Here is a 20854-nt window from a genome sequence, read left to right as displayed (position 1 = left end):
CCATAATGAACTGAAGCTGTTTGTGATTGAGCCTTTCTTTGAATTAAATCAGAATTAATATTCTGTCATTTCTTTGTCAGAGTTTGTCATTAATCCAAATGGGAAATCAGAAGTTTGCATACTGCACGAATATATGCAAAGGGTCCTGAAAGTTCGCCCTGTTTACAATTTTTTTGAATGTGGTAAGTCTCCTTTTGTGAGCATGTTTTACAAGTCAGTTTTGAAGCTGTTTCTATTCCATTTGTCTCTGTTGAAGAGGGCAGCTAACCAGAACTGCAGAGTGCCTTAAAACAATACTGTGTGGTGGGAAAACCCTCCTTATTGTAAGTTTTTTCAGCTTGAGTTACCAGGTGTATAGTTGGTGTTATGGCACAGCTGATGGTAAATGTTGAGTTGTTCAAACCCCAAAGAGAAACTTGAAATGACTGCCACAACTTATTTTGCAATTTGTATAAATTTTGAGATGCGTGCCCTGAATTCAGTAGTAATGAGGCCAAGTCTTAAAGATTTTTATAAAACTAGATTAAACATTTATTAATAAAAGAAATGTTTTTAAATATACATAGATCTACAAATTACTACTATGATAGCTTCTAAATCCCCTAATCAATCTAACTCCGAGTTACACCTCCGTTAAGGCAACAGTAAGATACACAGATTTTAAGACCCAGGCAATGAAACATGATAAAAACAAAAACAGAATTACCTGGAAAAACTCAGCAGGTCTGGCAGCATCGGCGGAGAAGAAAAGAGTTGACGTTTCGAGTCCTCATGACCCTTCGACAGGCGAAAGGGTCATGAGGACTCGAAACGTCAACTCTTTTCTTCTCCGCCGATGCTGCCAGACCTGCTGAGTTTTTCCAGGTAATTCTGTTTTTGTTTTGGATTTCCAGCATCCGCAGCTTTTTTGTTTTTATCTCTAATGAAACATGATACCCTGAACAAGTCGTCTTCCAAGTGAGTTTTCTTAACTTCAGTCCTTTGAGGACAACAGCTTGAGGCAAAGTTGCTGAATGCTTTCACACACTTGTTAGATCTTACAGATGCCTTCCATTACACATAGCCCTTGCTTCTTCTTTATACATATCTTTCTCTTTGAATGCCAATACCCATTGTTTAACTATATCTTTGGACTTTATCTTCCTGATAATAAAACTCTCTCTAAGTTTTGCCAATAACCTTTGGGAAAAATAAACACACTGTTTCTAAACTTCACCTGACTAGGTGACACATTTCACCCCTCCTTTGAAAACAATCTAGTCTGGTCTATTTCAAAATGCAGATGTTCCCTTGACACCTATGTTTCTAAAATTCCCCATGTTTATCTAATTAACATTTCAAACCTAACCTCTCTTCAATCAAAGCACCCAGACTAGCTGCCTCTAATTCAATTAAATATCATACACACAAATGGACACACACAGACACATCCCACTATTAGTTTACAATAAGTTCCAATAACATTTTGAGAATTATTATATTTCCTTGACATTGGACAAAGTGAATGCTAATCTTAACCTGCTGCTTATCGCTATAGAGTTATGGTGAGTGTATCAAAACGCAGTGATTTTGAGTGCAGCCCAGTTTTGAATTTTAAAAATCGGATTATCATTGCCTTGCTATTGGCAAAGTTAGTTGCGTGAAACAAAATGTTTGCTAACAAATATAAGAAGCACAATAGTATCATGGCGATGATTTTGGATTGAATGCAGATGTTGAATGCTCAGACCCTACTATAGCAAATTGTGAAATTGAATTCAGTAAATATGGTAATTTGTGGATTGATGCTGGAAATAAAACTTATCCAAAAGCTGCAGGATTGTCATAAAAGCCCCGTCAATTTAATAATCCCCTTCAGGAAAGGAACCTGCTACGTTTGCTTTTCCTGGCCTATGTAACTCTAGATCATATTATCTGGCTGATTCTTAATGTCCTTATACGTTAACAAACGACTCAGTTGTCATGGTAACTGGGGATAAGCAATAAATGTAACCTTACCGTTATTGTTCACATCCTGAGAACCAGTTTTCTTCAAGGGAGGTTGAGATAACTGTGTATCTGACCGAGCCAGTGTATAAAATGCCCTGGAAATACAACTGAGATTTTCAAAGCTCTGGGCATGGAAGCAGGCCATTCTTAGGTATGAAAGTACTATTAATGTTAATTGGCTGAGCTCTAAATGCTATGCCAATTTTTCCCCTGTTTGTTTCCAAATAGTCTTAATATATTTCTGTAAACCCTTTTTTATAAAAAAGGACTACTTAAAAGCTACAGCTTCAAATTATTCTGCAAAACATTACTGGTATATTTGACTTTTTTCATCAAATAGTGCTAACTTTTCAGATGTACGTACATTTCAGAAAATCCAAGTGACCCGTTTGGAGCCTCAGTCGTTATTGATGGAGTAACCTATGGTACAGGAACTGCCAGCAGCAAAAAACTTGCCAAGAATAAAGCTGGTACCTATTGTTTATTAAATTTTAACTTTATATTTGTCACAAAAGATCACTAAATAGGTTGCATGAAGAGCGTGGATCTCATCCTTACAGAATACAAGCTTACATTGCTGCATCTAGGTTTTTGGTGAGTCCAATAGCCTATGCCACCTTTCCTGGCACATATTCCAGCTATTGGTTAGCTTTTGTAGAAATAAATATTTCTTGACATTGCCCTAAATTTGCATTTCACAATTTTAAACTCGTACTTTTTGTCTGGCTGCATTGATAGATTGAAATGTAGCTTCGTAGAGATTTTTTTTTTGCTAGCCTTCTATCCTTATTCCTTTAAAACTGTTGCCTTGTGGCTGAGATATGGTTCAATGTGAATCTTCACCAGCTATATGTCCATATGTCTTAGCCTTAACTACAAGTGTCAACAACCAATTCCACCATAAGTTCATCACATTCTTGCTTGAAACTATCCTTTCCCACATTCACATGTGCTTTTTCCACAGGCTCTGGAGTCCAGAGCCCTTACGTTTTTTATCTCCTTCCTAATCGAGTGATGCTGAAGTCAACTGTAGCATTCCCACTTTCATCCTAGCTGAGATTGTCTTAATTCGGCTCAAACTGAGACTAACCCTCCTAGAATCTCTGGTTCAATTACTCTTCTGTATAAGCTGCTGAACTACTACAGGAGCCTTTCATTAAAGCTTGAATATTGAATACAAGTTCTCCCCTGGAATTGCTCACAGTGAGACAGAGAATATGACATTTTATAAAGAGGGCTGTGAGCAACAAAATGTGACTGGGAAAGTATTACAGGGAGTAACAGCGATATTTATAGCAAAGTTTGCACAATATGCAAGGTTTTTGATATATTGACTGTAAACTTTTTCAATTCCACAATTATTTAATACACCTTTATAAGTAGTGTTCTATGTTACTAGTGGTTTACCAGATTTTTCTGGTACCAATTATTTTTAGTAATTTTAATTATAACTACTGTGCAAATTTAACATAATTATATCTGTTAACCTTTCCAGCCCGTGCCACACTGGAAATCCTCATTCCTGACTTTATTAAACAGACCTCGGATGAGAAGCCCAAAGACAGTGATGAACTTGAGGTAATTGTGATGTTTTAACTTTCTTTTTGATTTCTATTTGTTGTTCTAACTTTTGCATTCTCTGGCTGGAATATCACAGAGCCTGAGGGAGCAGGATAGGAGGCAGATGGGTGGGATCTCAAAATCAGGAGGGAAGGCAGGGTGGTATGCCCATTAGCTTCCTGCCACCATGTCAACTTGCTAGCAGTGGGGAAGGTGGAGGATAGCCCTCTGGCCAGAGGCCAATTGTGCCAGTTAAGTGGCCACTTTAAGGACCTCTTCCTGCCACCACTGACATTTCATCAGCAAAGGGTGGGCTTTCCACAGGTGAACTGTGGGGCTTGGGGAAATGTGGCGACTTCTTTCTAATCAAGCACCTTGTGGTCCATGGAGGACCCCTCTCCAGCACCTCCCTTCCCACTGCCAGCAATGGCTACCCGTGCGGAACACCCCAACCCTTCATATGCCTGACAGGACCCGAGATCCCCAACCCCACTTACCCTGTTCCAAGCTGCTTCTCCTGGTTAAGTACAGTCCCAGCAGTGGCCACCGTTCCCAGTGAGGCTGCTGGGACTGAAGAACTGCTGGCCCCTAATTGGTCTTAAAGGGATAAGAGCCCTGACAGCAGCTCAGTGGTCAGATGAACACCACAAACCAGTCGGGGTCCCCCGAAATGGCTGAGGCAGGGTTGTGCTTGGCTTTCTAGCCTATTGTTGGGGCTGCTACCACTGCCCTGACAATACCCCAGCCTCTGTTGCTCCTCAACCAATGGTCCCATGTAAAGAATCGTGTATTTATTTTTTATTTTACTGTATTTTAATTAGCCTGTACTGCAGTGTGTGTAGTGCATTTATATTTATTGATTTTTTAAAAATCTGTATTCCATGATCAGCTGTTCCAATATTGTGCTTTTTTTCTGTTTATTTCTTTTTATGTTCCTCAAAGTGGTGAGTTAAAAAATAATTTTGTTTCAAAATTGTTATTTTAATTATATTTGCAGTAATATCTTGCCCCTTTTAGTCTGTCAGTAAATAATATAACTCAAAGCAAATGGGTGGATTTCAACAAAACTTGGTACAGAGATTCATTTTTGGTGAAGATGCTAATCTGGATCCTGGAAGTTTTGAAAGGATCTGTTAATAGGACAAATTGATTTCTTTTTAGAATGTTGTAGATTGTCTCATAGACTCTGGTGCAATTTGCCACAGCTGTCAAAACATGAGCAGAGTTTTCAGAGCAGGTTTTTGATGCCTCCTCAATGAGTTGGAAGGTCTTACTTTAAAAAATATATATTTTTTTCACCTTTGTAGTCACAGAGCATTAACCAGGCAGGGAAGAGCTGCATAATTGTAATAATGTTCAGCTAACACAACATGCAGAGGTGTGCACTTTAGTGAGTGCCCGCTTTACTTGTTAATAATGCTTCTGAGCCTCATTTCAAAACTGAGAAAAAACTAGCTTTGCCAGAATGTAAATTTCAAAAGAACACCATGCATATTTACTTTATTTTTCTCCTATGGGGATCAAAGAAGGACAGTTTATTATATAAGGTTAAACCTTGTAGGTAACAGATCTTAAAAATACTTCTTGGAGTGGAAACGTAGAAAATAGGAGCAGGATTAGGTCATGAAGCCCTTCAAGCTTTCTCTGTCATTCAAGATGTTAATGTCTGATCCTCTATCTCAGTGCCATACTCCTGCTCTCTCCCCACACCCCTTGACGCCTTAGAAATCTATCTATTTCCTTTTTAAATATATTCAGTGACTTGGTCTCCACAGCATTCTGGTAGACAATTCCACAGGTTCACAACCCTTTGAGTGAAGAAGTTTCTCTGCATCTCAGTCCTAAATGGCCTACCCCGATCCTGAGACTGTGAACCCTTGTCCTAAATCCAGTATTGTTTTGGACTCTATATTGCATGATACCATGCCATGATATATTCAACTTGAATGTTTCTAGGCTTTGAAGTAAGGAGAAAGTTGTATCCTGCTGACATGGCCTTTGTGACTTTTGAAATACAGAGAAAAGCTTCTGCATGTAGTTGTAAGATAAAATATATATGATTGTCCTTCCTGATGTCTCAAATCAGCAGTTTGTAGCTTATAGGAACTTATGTGACAGCTTCTATTTTTTAAAAAATGCGTCAAATACTCAGTGTTTCCATGTGAAGCTACATTCTAGTTCCGTGCATCAGATATTAAAGCACAAGTTTATAAAAATACGATTGAACAGAACATGGAAAGAAGCAATTAACATCTTCTGACCTTCATGCATATATTATTTATATTAAAGTTTGTTGGAAATTCCCCTTCCACTAATGAGGACCTTTGCCAGCTGTTGTGAAGGTCAGCTGCAAAATTACTAGAAATATCTTCTTCATTTCACTTGAGATTTTCACTTAGTTCTTTGATGAATGCATGGGTGTTGGTGTTTGTGTTTCATGGGCTTGGAGAGGTGTTTGGAAATTTTCTTTGGAGTTGGAAATGTGCACCATGCAACATGAATGGCTGATTGAAATATGAATTATTACACTTCATTAAAGACTTTGAAAAATTAAACCTTAACTGGCAGTTTTTATCTGGGAAGTTTTTGGTAGTTACTGTTTACCTGGTTTAAAATCACCATTTTATAAAGAGATTCCGATCTATTACATTAGGCGGAAAAATAACTGAATCGCTAAGGTTGATCATAAAATCATACAACAGTTACAGCACAGAAGGAAGCCTTCAGCTCATAGTGTCTGTGCTAGCCCTCTGAGAGAGCAATTCACCTAGTGCCACTCCCCTGCCTTTTCCCCACAGCCCAACTGCTCCAGTCTTTCTACGTAACTGAAGTTCTCCATCCCTGGAACTATTCTCGAGAATCTTTTCTGCACCCTCTTTAATGCCTTCGCATTCTTTCTTAAGTGTGGCGCCCAGGACTAGAACAATATTCCAACTGAGGCCAAACCAGTGTTTTATACAGGTTTTCTACTCTATGCCCCCATTGATAAAGCCCAGGATGCTATTTGCTTTACTAACTGCGCTTTCAACCTATCCTTTTAATGATTTATGCACGTATACACCCAGGTCCTTTAGAGTTGTATACTTTATATTCTGTTTCTGCATTCTTCCTATCAAAATGAATCACTTCACACTTCTCTGCATTAAATTTAATCTGCCACTAGACCCCTCCCATTGCACCAGTGGTCCTTTTGAAATTCTACAGTATCCTCCTCCTCATTCAGTATTTCCAAGTTTTTTTAATCAATCACAAATTTCAAAATTGTACACTAAGGTCTAGGTCTTTAATAAATCAGGAAGAACCAGGGTCCTAACACCGACCTTTGGGGAGCTCCACTATAAAACTTCCTCTAGTTTGAAAAACAACCATTCACCACTACCTTTTGCTTCCAGTCACTCAGCCAATTTTGCATCTATGTTGCCTTTTATTCCATGAGTTCACAAGTCTCTTGTGCTTTATCAAATGCCTTGTGGAAGTCCAAGTACACCATAACAAGACCTTTGCACTCATCAACCCTCTCTGCTACCTCATCAAAAAATTCCCCAAGTGTTAGCTAAACACAATTTGCCCGTAGCAAATCCATGCTGGCTTTCCTTAATTAAACCGCATTTGCCCAAGTGACAATTAATTTTGTCCCGAATTATCATTTCCAAAAGCTCCCCTGCCACCTAAGTTAGTAGGTATTGATATTTGGTAAGTTCCAAGTGTTTGAAAAACCTACTTGCCTTTTTTGAAATAGAACTTATTAAATTCTAGCTGTATTCTATTGGCTTCTTGTTCCTAATGGATTGGATTCAAAGCCCCTTTGTATAAATTCTTCCAAGGTTTAGTCTCCCGCTACCTTTAACAGCTCACCAGCCCTAAATATCAGCTTTGTGTCCTTTGGGCCCCAACTCTTGAAGGTTCCAAATAATCTTGCCCTTGTCCTCTGCAGCTTTCTCTGTAAATCCGTCTGTCTTGCTATTTTTCTCAAATTTCTCCCTTTAAAATTTTCTTCTTTCTCCTAACTTTGTTATTGCTCAACATCTATTAAGCAATTTAGAATACTTCATATGTTTAAGCTCCCTAAATGAACAGAGACAGTTGTAGAAATTAAGAAGTTGTGGGAATTGGACATTCATCTCATCATTCAGGTTTGCTATTTATCCCTGATCTTCAGGCCTCTTGACTTTTGAGTTTGTGGTTTGATAGATTTGGATGTGGCTGAGATCCAAAACGTATTGGAACAATGGCTCAAATGTGTGTCCCAGCACTCCATGTTATGACACATTGGTACTGGCTCGATGATGTCTCAAATTTAAATGGCAGCAATACATTTCCATGAAACTGCCTACATTTGCTAATATTGTTTTCATAGTGTGCTTTATTACTTAGATTTTGGTACACTAGAGAACATATACACTAATTTTAGTTTTCTACTAATCAAGTTTTAATGTTCGGTGAGGGGACAGGATGGAGAATGTATTTGGCACAATTATATTGCTGTCTTATATTAGTCATTGTGCAAATTTAGCCTTCAAATTTTTTTAAAGAACTATTTTGCTTAACACTGGCAGTAGCAAACTAGGACAATATTTGATTGACATTTTAAGATGGCTAGTTATGAATTATATTTTTCTCCCCTCACTCTCCTGAAGATTTTGGCTGGCAGCCATTGCTGTTCACATCTTTTGGATGCCCTTGAATGCCTTCCCAAGTAGTGATTCACCAGGTCAGTGAGTGTCAGCAGTCTGTTTGAACCGGGAGAAGATGTGTGTCTTGTCCCAGGATCCTAATTGTTCACTTTTCAGCGAAGACTATTAGATAACTATTGAGAACAGAAACCTGGCAGGTTTTATTTTCCACTTTGACCTTGGACATTGGGGTGCTGAAACTAAGGTAGCAGAGATTTCTGAGATGATCTAACAGCACAGACAAGGAATTGAAGCTGGGATCTTCTGAACTGATGTACTCAGCATACAAACTGAGCTGGTGGGGCATATTATTTTGGCTCAGTGTACAGCATGATGTCTTGGCTCAGCTGATGAGCTGGTATCCTGATGTCGAGACTCACCAGTGCTGCACTTCAGCTGACTGCAAGGAAATATGAAGGAGTAAATCCAGAGCAGTCATGATTTATCTTAGCTTGTGGAAAGAAGCTACTTCTCCAAACAGCACAACTTACCCTTTACAACCCTCAGCCTTTGTATCCTTTTCGCTATGTTACCCTTGTACCTCATCTCTGCAATCTTGCAGTTTCTTTTTTGATCAGTTTTTCTACTCTTAATAGTTCATCAGTGCCATCTAGTTTTAATACTTCTTGTCAAACTACAACTGAACTCATTGCATCATAATTGGATTTTGCAGTATCAGCTGATATTCAGAGCTCAACATTGATGTAAAAGAAAAGTGAGACTCTGCTTTGTACAGTATTGATGTGGCTTTCTTTCCATTTTAGTACTTCAACCACATCAGTATTGAGGACTCGCGGGTATATGAACTGACCAACAAGGCTGGACTCTTGTCACCATATCAAATTCTCCATGAGTGCCTTAAGAGGTAAGTATAAAGTTGAAAAGCTCCTTCATGTCATCATCTGTATATCTTTGCTTTGAAAGGAAAAACTTGTTTTGAACCTTTTGGTTTCTGCCATTCCTGTAAGATCACTTAAATCCATACAAACAAAGCCTCCATTTCTGTGTGAGCAACCTTGGAGTTTATTCTGAATAATTTTGTGGTTCACTAATAAAAAAATGACTATGAATTTATTGCCATTAATTACACTTCAATACTATACATGCTTTAGGAATGCTTTTGTACCCAGTACAGCAATGTTATATGAAACAAAACTATTAGCTTAAGGTTTACAGTACACTAACAATCTTCTTGCAGTTAATTGTCACAAATTGCAAGAATAGTATAATTCATGAATATAGGACCACAAAATTTATTCCTATTTACATGTTTACTCTTTCAAACTACCCTGTAGTGCACTCATCTCTTGGTTAGGTTGTGTATTGAAACCCAACTCCAGAGACTTAATCACAAAAATCAAGGCCAGTTAGTCCAATACATATCATTGGAAAAATGCTAGAATCCATTATTAAGGAAGTAGTGGCAGAACAGTAGAAAATTGTAATAGAATCAGGCAGAGTCGGTTTTGTGAATGGGAAATTGTGTTTGACAAGTTTAGTAGTGTTCTTTGAGGATGTAATGAACAAGGTGGATAAAGGGGAACCAGTAGATGTTGTGTGTCTGGATTTTCAAAGGTATTTGATGAGATGCCACATAAAAGGTGCACAAGATAAGAGCTCATGGTGTTGGGGGTTATTATTAACATGGATAGAAGATTGGCTAACTAACAGGGATAGAGAGTCGTGATAAATGGATCATCACTGAAACAGATGATCACATTGTTGGCTGTGGAGCTTGCTGTGTGCATATTTGATTTCCTATGTTGCACCAGTGACAGTGCTTCAAAAGTATTTTGTTGGCGATAAAGTGTTTTGGGACATTCTGAGCTGGTGAAAGCTGCCATAGAAATTGCAAGTCTATCTTAAGGCAGCTCCATCACCCTCTGTGGAGAAAAGTTGCTGGAATAGCATTCCTCTACATCTTTGCATTCTTTGCAGCCTTGGCATTTCCAAGCTTCATAGATGCCCTGGCCACTGGCCAGCGCCTCATTTCTGTTCCTATTTTCAGAAAAAAGTCATTACTGTTGCATTTATTTTTGTCTTGTGCTCCAGCCTTTGCTCATTGCTATCTGTGAAGCTTTGCTGCCCTCTTCTGGGTTTGGTGGAGGCTTCTACGTAAATCATTTTTGCCAAGGGGAGCTATGTTATACAAAGCTGGTGAACGTAAAAGATGTTGCAAGCCTTTGGTGCTCAAAGCAGACCTCAACATCACATCTTAGTTGGTTCACACCCAATTTATTTATGACTGTGGTGGCAGAACAAGATGTGGAATGTGATCGAATAAGGAAGCCAGATTATCAACCAGTAGTATGTTTATCAATGTCCTTTGTACATAATTGATTTTCCAAATCGTCTGCTTTGCCCCCCTCTGCCACAAATTTCTAACATTTTGAGTATTTTGCAGTTCAATTTTTTAGTCAGTTCAACAGAACTGAGGCCTGGTCTGTTGGAGACCTCCCCAATCTGGAAGGTTGCCTCCAGGCAACGGCTGTGTTGCTGACTCTATGGGGACCCACAAGGTGATTGACACTTTGGCTGGCAGCTATTATCTACTAACTCACCTATGTTCCTGCCCCCATATTGGTAGGTGGGGGAAGGGGTGGGTGATTCCTGCCCTTGTCTCTGTGATCTTGGACTTAAGGGGTATGTAAATGAGTGACTGTTAAAAGTATGCAGTTGGTATAGTTGTGCCTCTGTTGTTAAAGATGCTATTTCTAACAGTGATAGTGTAATTAAGTTAAAAATGTTGTCCTTGTGTATTGCTGACTTGAAGCACAGGCTTAATAAATTTGACTTTTATTTGTGAGGGTATTGTTTATCTACATTTCAATTTCTTGCCACATTAATGTCACATATCTGGCTTTAATTCTTCGTTGCTGTGTGGTTATTAAAATCCATTTATATTGAGCACTACAATACAGAGTAAATTTGTTTTAATTTTCAGAAATCATGGAATGGGCGACACAACCATCAAGTTTGAGGTAATTCCTGGTAAAAACCAGAAAAGTGAATATGTCATGACCTGTGGCAAGCACACAGTGAGAGGCTGGTGTAAGTATGGAAATGAACTTGGATGCCATTTTGTGTTCTGTCCGGTATTCTGTAATGTTTTCTCTTCAAAGTTAGTAGATAGTTAAAACTGCCATGAGGTAATTTTATATAATTTTCAGTTTGATTACTGAAAGATGTATTGAATGCTGGTGTATTTCAGGTGTCCAAGTCATTGTTGGTTAAAGACAGTGTGCTCTTGAAGCCATGCCTCATTCACCTATCAGAAAACACTGGGTGGAGGGAGGGATAGAAAGTACCCTTTTTTCTTGCATTATACTTTCATTATGTGGGTGTAGTTTGAAATTACCAAATTGTTACTTTCATAATACGAGTGCTCACAGATTACTATGTTGACTTGTTATTTGATTTCATCTTCTAATATCTGACCCAAACAATACCATCGTAATTTTTGAATCAGACCTAGCTGGTTAACTTACTGCTTGAGTGAAGATTGATATTCATTAGGTGCTTTTCTTTAGGACTGTAGCATTATTTGTGGAAGATTATTTTTTATTTTAATCAATACTAATATACACAAATTTCTGATTTTTACCTGTTAGTAGAAATTTAATAGAGCATTTTGTACACCTGCGATTAACTGTTGCTGTGAATCTGCATCAACTCAAATTTGAAAATGACCACTGCACAGCTGTAATGTAATTAAGTGGCTGATGTTTTAAATTGATTAGACACTGGTTTCAACAATTTGCAAACCACACACACTGATGCTGTGCAGGTATTAATCTTTCTGGTCTCATTTCTACATTGCCAGCCTTTTTTAATAGACTGATTCTTGAATGTATTTATTTTCTCTTTATCTTACCTAATTTTTCAATGTACTTTTTAAGTACCTACCTGATTAACATGCTGTTGCTCCTAAGGGAATGAATATTACTGCCCATTTGTAATTTTTTTGAAGGGTTCTGTATCTAAATGCTGTTATTTTTGTCTCTAAATGTTTTCTTAACAAATTTTAGCCCTAAAAATTTCTCTATTTAAGATAGAACCAAAATCATTCCCTTGTACTACCTTGTCTGTGTTGGGAAATTCATTCCTTGCTTTCACTTCAGCCATTCCATTATTGAATCCAGCCTATTCTAACATGTTAATGTGTTCAAATTTGTCACTGACTGCTAATTATGTATCAGAATGTTTGCTCATGTTATGGGAGATTTTAAACTTGTTTATATAAATTTTTTCCATTAATAATCCTAACAGGCTGTGCAAATAAGCAAATGTAATATCTGTAAGTTTATTTGCATAGGAACACTATAGACCTCTGCATTTTTCCTGATTTGTTTGCCTATTCAATGAATAGTTAAACTATACAGATCAGTTAGCTCCTTGGTTTCAACCCTGTGTCTCTGATGAATTAAATTGTATGTCAGAACAAGAAAGATTACTATCGTCAGTTTCAGAACCTGAGAGATATAGAAGGGAAATCTGTCAGGCTTGCATCTGCTACCCAGTGAGCTATGCTGGAAAGGTTCATTGTAGACTCTGAGGTTGTGACACATCCCACTTGTGCCCCCACCCCCAAAGATGTGTGAGAGGCAACACTCATTGTCAGGGATCTCATGTGGAGAATGGTCACCTGAGAGAGGTACTGATGAACATCTAATACCAGTAAAATTGTACCTCCATGAGGAGTCAATACCTTCAAAGGAAGAAAGCTAAACTTGATTTGCAGCTCTTTGAGAAGCAGTAAATGCTCACTTGTTAAAAAAAAAATTGGGATTGTTGGCAAAACTGCAGTTATAGCTCAGCTTTCACAATAAAATGAGCTTTTATCTTCTTTATTAAAAGATTTTCTAGTTTCCTTTTGGAAAATTCTGTCTCTGGGGTAATGATAGGTACCTTGTAGTGATGAAGCGTTATTTACACTTCACTATTTCATTATCCATATTTCTGGTGGTGAAAAGAGAGAACTTTACTGCAAAAACCTAGGAATTAAATTTAACAATCTGAAGCCTTTTGATGTGTTGGCTCTTGATGGTATAGCTTTACATAGTTAAACTCTGTGTAGATGGTAATGGTTTTCAGTTCCTTGCTTTATGAACTGTGCCAGGCTTCCTTGAAGGCTGAATTAAAGTTTCTATCCAATGCAGCAATCCTTCATGTAAAAAGGGCTGCCGGTTATAGTTATTTACATGTTTTTGTTTTTTATTTGTTTATTGGGTAAACTTTATTCTGTTTTTCTTCAGGTTTGGTAAGTGCTATCTAAACTCTCGACACTTGTATAAAATGTAAATCTCATGACCAGTGCTGTGATTTACTCTTAAGTCTGTGTACATGGTATTGAGGGTTAACTTAGCGTTTACATGTACTTGATCACCTCTGGTTTAAATCTGACAATACCTGACAGGAAATGAGGGATAAGTTGTTTGCACTTTTGAACTGCTGTACTTAAAAACTACTGCAATTTTCAGGCAAGAACAAACGAGTTGGCAAACAGCTGGCATCTCAGAAAATCCTACAATTACTACACCCTCACGTCAAGAACTGGGGGTCACTACTACGCATGTACGGCAGGGAAAGCAATAAAATGGTCAAACAGGTAAATTGTGAGGTAATGTGATGAATGTTGTATTTCTGTGGGGATGGGATCCAGGCTTGAACATAGAGCTGCTGTTTTTTTTATGGGAACTTGTTAAGTTTTGAGGGGATGTAAATCTCATACTTATATTTTTCAATTTCACAGCACTCTCTCAAAGCTAAGTGAGGTGGGAAAATGTTTTAAATCTAAATGATATAATTTTTGGCAGCACTTATGGCAGCATGAAGTGAAATTTTCAAAGCGTTCCAAGTGAGAAAAGAAATGATTTTACCAAATTGTTGAATGTTATCGCCAAGAGAACCAGCATTCCAACATAAACTTTCTTATGTCATTTTTGTGTCCCTAGGGCACCGTTTCATTGCTGTATTTTTATTCCAGTTACATGAACAATTGAGCGTTTTGCTAATGCTTTTCAAACTTCTTTTGAGTATACAAAGCTTGCAAGATGGGCTAAGTAAAACTTTATTTATTTGATGTCGAAAGCACATTTCATCCAAGCGCTCGGCTTAAAATAATAAATTAGATATTTTAATTGGCTTTCATATGCTTTAGCGGTGCTTCACAGCCAAGTAGTCCCTCTGCAGTGCAGCTCAGCTGCTGTGATAACAGTAAATTTATGCATAAGGTCCCACAAACAGAAATGAGATAATTGGCCAGTTGAATCTGTTTCTGTAGTGTTGGTGTCCTAGCTGCTAGTTATTCAATAACCAAAAGAACTGATTTATTTTGGGAAAAGTACAGTAGCAACTTTTATGTCCACCTGAAAAGGCCTTGGTTTAATGTCTGATCTGAAAGATGGTACCCTCAATTAAACAGTACTGTACAGACATCAGTATAGACTGTGATCAAATCCTGTAGTGGGATTTGAACATGCAACAATTTGATTCAGGTGAAAATACCACCACTGATTCCATTGATTAAGTATGTATTTCCAAGGCTTTCTGGTGGCAGTTTCTTGCTTTATTGGAGAATGCAATAGTAAGGACCAAAAAGTTGTTCTTTATATTAAATAAAGCACTTAATGTTTTATTCAAATGGGAAATTTATGATGCTCTCAATTTTCCCTTATTTTAGAAATTACGAACAATATATGCAAACAGAATTGATACAGTCACTATTATTAGACCCTAGTTTGAATTAAATAAGGAATAAGTGTAATATTCTTTGTAAAGTTGCTATGGAAATTCAGCAACATTGAGTTTTGACAGGTTGAGGGTCCCAAATGAATTTTTTTGGGAAGGTTGAAATTCAGTTCCCAGAGAAAGCACTTAGTGTTCAAGGCAAAGATCAGCCCATACTATTGTACAGTTGAAGGCAATGACAGCCATGTCGAAAGAATTTTCACATTGAGTAGAGTTTTGTGTTTCACCTTTATGGTTTAAGGACCTCTAATGTACCAGTATTTGCACCTGATGAGCTCTGGCCTTGACCTGGTTGTGATTTTTGCAGATGGAAGAACTTAACATTTCCTTGGCATTCCTGTTACTTGATTTCTTGAAAACACATTTTTCTTTTCTTCCCCCCTCTGCCATAAACTGTGGTAATTTTGGTATATTTGTCCATAGTTTATGCACTACCTAGTTAAAATACATCTGTTCCTACTATTTTAACACAGGAAATGTCTGATAAAAGTGTGATTGAACTGCAGCAATTTGCCAAAAAGAACAAACCGAATCTGCATATTTTGAACAAGTTACGAGATGAAATGAAGAAACTGGCACGGGATAGGGTAAGTATTTTTATTTTGGGGGGTGGGTCAGGGAGCAGGAGCTAATACCTGGGAGTGCTACAAAAGACTTGAATTCTGCTGGGCATGTCTTAGCATTTTTGTTTTGTGTCTGTTCTGGTGTCTTGCCATTTTTTTTTGCCTCCTATGCTTCCTCTCCTGCCAGCTTATTCTTTCAATGGTTCCAAGCACCCACTAGTACCTTAAGATAAAAGCAAAATACTGCAGATGCTGGAAATCTAGAACAAAAACAAAAATAGCTGGAAAAACTCAGCAGGTCTGAGCATCTGCAGAGAGGGATGCAATTGACGTTTCGAATCCACATGACCCTTCATCAGAACTAAAAAAAATATAGAAATGAGATGAAATATAAGCTGGTAGATGGGGGTGTGGTCTGTCCCTCCCACCCCCCTCTACCAGCTTATATTTCATCTCATTTCTGTTTGTCTTAGTTCTGGTGAAGGGTCACGCGGATTCTAAACGTCAACTGTATCCCTCTCCGCAGATGCTGTCAGACCTGAGTTTTTCCATCAGTACCTTACCCAGTTTGTGTGAGCCTTGACAATGAGTGTCAACAAACTGCATTACAAAGTCTAATACTGCCCTCCTGTGAAATCAAAAATAATTTAAGGGTTTTTTTTAAATTGTTATTTGTTTCCTTCTCTGCTCCACAAAGGAGGAAACTCGGAAGAAGCCGAAGATGACAATAATGGAATCAGCACAGCCAGGCAGCGAACCTCTTTGTACTGTTGATGTGTAAAGCACTGCAAAATGGAGAGCAATAACGCACTGGAGAAACTCATCCTCAACAATTTCTTTGTTACCTTCTTACAGAGAATTTATTACATTGCAAAATGCAGAACAACTTTTAAAGGTTCCCCAACCCAGCTTGACAGTGTACTGCTTTAATTATGATTAGTGTTTTGCATTACAACAGGGCAATCTTAGTGAACTTGAATCCGTACCTCTATTTCAGGAAAGGGCACAAGGCTAAGAATAGATTCAGATTGTATTGGATTATATTGTTACCCCAGAAAAGAAGTTTTAGACCTGTGAATATTTTATCAGTTAAAATTTAAGGGAGATATAATGGCCTAATGAGTTCCCCGCATCTGCCAACTACAGAATGATCATCAAATTGTCATTGTGCACTGATCTGTTGGTTAGTTAGACCCTATGGGGGTAACCTTCTGGAAGAAGTTATACTTTTCATTGTTTACGTATAAGCTGGTGCCAGTGAGAAATTGCTTTCAATAGACAAAATTTAAGTTATTTCTTTTAATATGAGCTATTCTTTTTGTAAACAAATTTTAAGCAATTTATCAAGGAACTTTGTCAGGAAGTTACTTGTTTTAATGAAGTGACACTTAACCATCACTGAAGCACAGAATGCATATTTCTGTGATCGTAGTTTAGTATCACCAGTGCCAAACTGATACTCAGCTTTGGAATTGCATCAGAGCTGAAGTTGCAGTTATGTTGTGTTTTCTTCTGATTCTGCTTTGCAATGATATGTTTAAGACCAGATCTTTCAAGTTTGGATGGTTCCAACTCTCCATCAGTATTTTTTTGGTAGGAACTTTAACATTGTTAAAGTTGTTGTAGGCATTTGTTCAATGTTTTTTAATTATAGTCTGGCCCACTGTTTCAGTTGGAACAAATCATTAATGATGCAAAGGAACAGGCTTGATTTGTCTCACTGCTAGAAGTAGAATTGATAAAAAGAATATAATGTTCCTCCACCTATAGTTTAATTTATTACCGGGCATGCAGATTGGAGGTTTTGATATAGAAGCTTGAATTAGTTCTCATTGTCTTATATTTTGTGTTGGGAAATAATTTTCCTTTCAACAACTTAATTTTACCTCACTTAAACCCAGGATAACAACCTGAAGGAAACAAAGTACCATGACTAGCTCCAGTGCACTCTTGGTAATGTGAACCAAAGCTTAATAATAGTGTCTTATGCAAACTGACAAACTAATTTTTTTTAATGCTTGCTGCAGGCTTCAACAGTGACAAAGAGAGGGGAAACGAGATTAAAAAATTTGCAATAACTGCTGGAACAAAAACTTATATTTAAACTGCTGTGCACTGTCATTTTGTGAAGTTTTGTGTTTTAAATGTTTACTACTTTTCTCTGTTGAATGCAACTTTTCTTGCCTTTGCACATGAGCACAAGTGCTGCTGCGCGAGAGTACAGATTGTGGTTTTGTGAATTTGCATTTGTGTGATCAACTAAAGTGTGAATTGAAACGGAAACTAGTTGTCTTACCTTCATCCTAATTGATTTGTACCTTTAACATTGGTATTTGTTTGTATGGATTGTAACTTGTCTGTATATTATACTCAATGTGGATCTCATTTTTTTTAAAATTAAACCCATCAACTAATTTTGCTGCCTAGAAGGTAATCATGAAGTAAAGGATTGTAATTTGACTGCTTTTTTTTTAATCCATTGAAGCAAAAGTTATTTGTGAACATGGGTTTTATCTTAATAGGGCATAGTGCATTGTTTCATCTTTTTAAGCATGAGTCTGTCTTATTGGTGCATCATTATGTAAATGGTATTATAGGAAGTAAAACCAATAAGCCTGAAAAGGTGTTAAACTCTCATTAAGTAACTACATGATAAATCAGCTCCAGGATTCGGTAAAACGTTTACTGTTAAATGCATGTCAAGTACATAATAGATTTAATGTTCAAACAAAATGGGGAGGAAAAGATTTTAAAATAAAACCATTTTTAATTACATGCAATAGCCCTCTAACACTCCAAGAAAGTTATTGATGTATTTCTCAATCTATAAAATTTGGAAACAAAGTGAGAGGCAGCTGTGTTTTCTTTTTAAACTTGCATTTGTTTTGTTCAAAGATTTGAGGACTTGACCTCACTTTAAATGTATCTCTCAACCAATTGCAATTACTACTGTTCTTGATGTCTGAAAATTTATTCCAGCAAAGCTAATGGTGTTTTGTATGATTGAAGTGTTTTAGATGTGACTCCTTACAAACTGGCATAAAGCATTTAATTTGTGATTATTGAAGCATTCATAGAAAGCTGAATTCTCATTAGAAAGATTCTCAAGGTTTGATTTTTGTTTGGTATCCTGGAGCCTACTACTTAAATTGTATTTCAGTCAAGAAAGAACACTGCAGCTTCTCTGGCTTCACAAATTGTTTCACTTGTCTTATCTCACTTATTTTTATTTCTTCATTAACTAATTATGGTCTTAGTCTGTGGTCTATTTAAAATCAAAGTTCTAACACTAATATTCAGTTGAGAAATCTCCAGTGGCTAGTGAATGAAGTTCCTCAAATTGAAGTGCAAATTTTGTTTTCATTTGAGAAGTTAAAGGAATGAAGTCCTTTAGTGGAATTTTAAAGGGTGAAGTCATTCAGAGCGTTTCATAATTTGTCCTAATTCGCAAGAAACAGTTGTACAATTGCATTACATAGAAGATTTGATGTGGAGGTTTTTTTTTTGAAACAAAGAGCATTATATCCAGTTCAATGTGCTCTGTCTCTTTTAAGTAGTTTATGTCTGATTTGGGAACTTGCAGTGCAAGGGTGGTGCTGCACTAATGAATTGTACATTGTGCAGTTGCCACAATAACAGTGCTATTGTAAGTGGCTTTCAGGCTTCCTGTACATGTCCTTCAGCCTATGCTTGCTGCAACCTGCACAGCCATCTGGATGTTTGTGTGTGGTCCTTCCGTGTGACAATTTTTTTTTTTGCTCTGTAGTTTGAAGCAATAAAGTTTGATAATTCATTATAAAAAGTTCTTCCCTAGTCTTTTTTTTAAATAATGCAATCCCTTGTGCTTTGAAAATGTTTTTAGAAAAATATGGAAGCTTGCTAAGTGAGCAATAGAAATATTATGTAGTGGAACTCTCTGGTTAACATGTCCTTGTAGGATTGGATTAAAATTTTAGGTCTCCACCCACATCAGTTAAACTTAGAGCTAGAAGGAAAATAAAACTAGAAAATTAGTTATATATGGGTGGAATATGAGAGTGGAATATGAGAAAAGTTCAGACTAATAAAAGGCAAAAATGGATAGCTGAAATTTCTTCAGAAAAAATTTTCATGGCCATTGTTAATCTCACTGTGCTTAACAGTCAATGAAGTACTAAAGTGTGGTCTCTATTATAGTGTAGTAATTCAGAAAGGTTACTTGTCAGCCCAAACCTGGATATTGTCCAGGCCTTGCTGCATTTGGACATGGACTGCTTCTTGATGAGTCAAATGGTGCTGAATATTATGCAATCAGCAGCGAACATCACCACTTCTGACTTTACAATGGAAGGTCATAGATGAAGATGGTTAGGCTAAGGACACTACCCTGCAGAACACGATGAATACTCTGCACTTGCCTGGATGAACGCAGTTCCAACACCCAGGAAGCTTATCCAGGCCAAAGTAACATGGCATTCCATCCACAAGTCATTCTCTCCATCACTGCCACCTAGTGGCAGTAGTGGGTATCATCTACAGAATGCACTGCAGCAACACACCAAAGCTCCTTCAACAACACCTGTAACCTCGACCACCTAGGACAAGGCCAGCAGACGCACAGGAACACCACCACTCATTCACTGTCGCTGCATCAAAATCCTGGAACTCCCTAACTATGGATGCATTTACACCCAATCTTCAAGAGGTGACTCATTGCCACCTTCTCAAAGGTAACAGGTAGCCAGCAGCTGAAGTCCTATTCCATTATGAGAAATGGTTTTGATTACTGCTTGTTCCTGATTCAATGGCAATATTCATAGAGCAGGGGCCTCTTGATGTCTTCAATATTTGTCTCCAAACACCACCAAAAGAACAGAATGGTTACTTATTTGCATTTTGTGGAACCCTATTGTGGGAAATTGGCTGCTGTTGCACACATGACTACATTTCAAATGAACTTCATTGGCTGTAAAATGGATAAAGGATATCTTGGGGTTACGAAAGGTGCTAAAGAAAGGCAAGACTTTTTAAATCCATGACATGGGCCTCAGGCATGTGTTTTTTCTAGAGTGTAGCTTGCTCTTGCTTTCGGCCAGGGCAGGATAAAGTCAGACTTTAGTATATAATCTCAGCTGACTCTTTACTGCGGTACTGAGGGAGAGCTGTAGTGTTGGTCCTATCTTTTGGAGGAAATGTTAAACTATGTTGTTGTATTCGAAGGCAAGGGAGTTCTTTTGGTGATCTTGTCAACGGCTATCCCTCAAACACCAATAAAACACTTCAATTAGTTCTGTACCCCTTACTATAAGTAACAGGAAACCTAAAAAAAGTATAAAAACC

The 20854-nt window shown here is 37.5% G+C and overlaps 1 protein-coding gene across 2 annotated transcripts in view; it reads left to right on the top strand.

The window, feature by feature from the left end:
• Window positions 1-19337, top strand: part of dgcr8 (DGCR8 microprocessor complex subunit) — a 38076-nt gene extending 18739 nt beyond the window's left edge. Inside the window, exons 7-14 of one of the 2 annotated variants that reach the window (XM_041202328.1) lie at window positions 81-182; window positions 2361-2459; window positions 3485-3567; window positions 8987-9087; window positions 11167-11273; window positions 13703-13830; window positions 15446-15559; window positions 16233-19337. In XM_041202328.1, coding sequence (XP_041058262.1) covers window positions 81-182; window positions 2361-2459; window positions 3485-3567; window positions 8987-9087; window positions 11167-11273; window positions 13703-13830; window positions 15446-15559; window positions 16233-16316 — 818 coding nt within the window. In that variant the 3' untranslated portion in view covers window positions 16317-19337. Of the gene's footprint in view, window positions 1-80; window positions 183-2360; window positions 2460-3484; window positions 3568-8986; window positions 9088-11166; window positions 11274-13702; window positions 13843-15445; window positions 15560-16232 lie in introns of both variants that reach the window. The other variant, XM_041202327.1, reaches the window with a different exon arrangement.
• The last annotated feature ends 1517 nt before the right edge of the window (window positions 19338-20854 follow it).

This window comes from Carcharodon carcharias, chromosome 13 (assembly GCF_017639515.1).
Source record: "Carcharodon carcharias isolate sCarCar2 chromosome 13, sCarCar2.pri, whole genome shotgun sequence".
NCBI classification, from domain to species: domain Eukaryota; kingdom Metazoa; phylum Chordata; class Chondrichthyes; order Lamniformes; family Lamnidae; genus Carcharodon; species Carcharodon carcharias.
The sequence above is the reverse complement of the archived record's forward strand: the minus strand, read 5'-3'. Positions and strand labels throughout refer to the sequence as shown.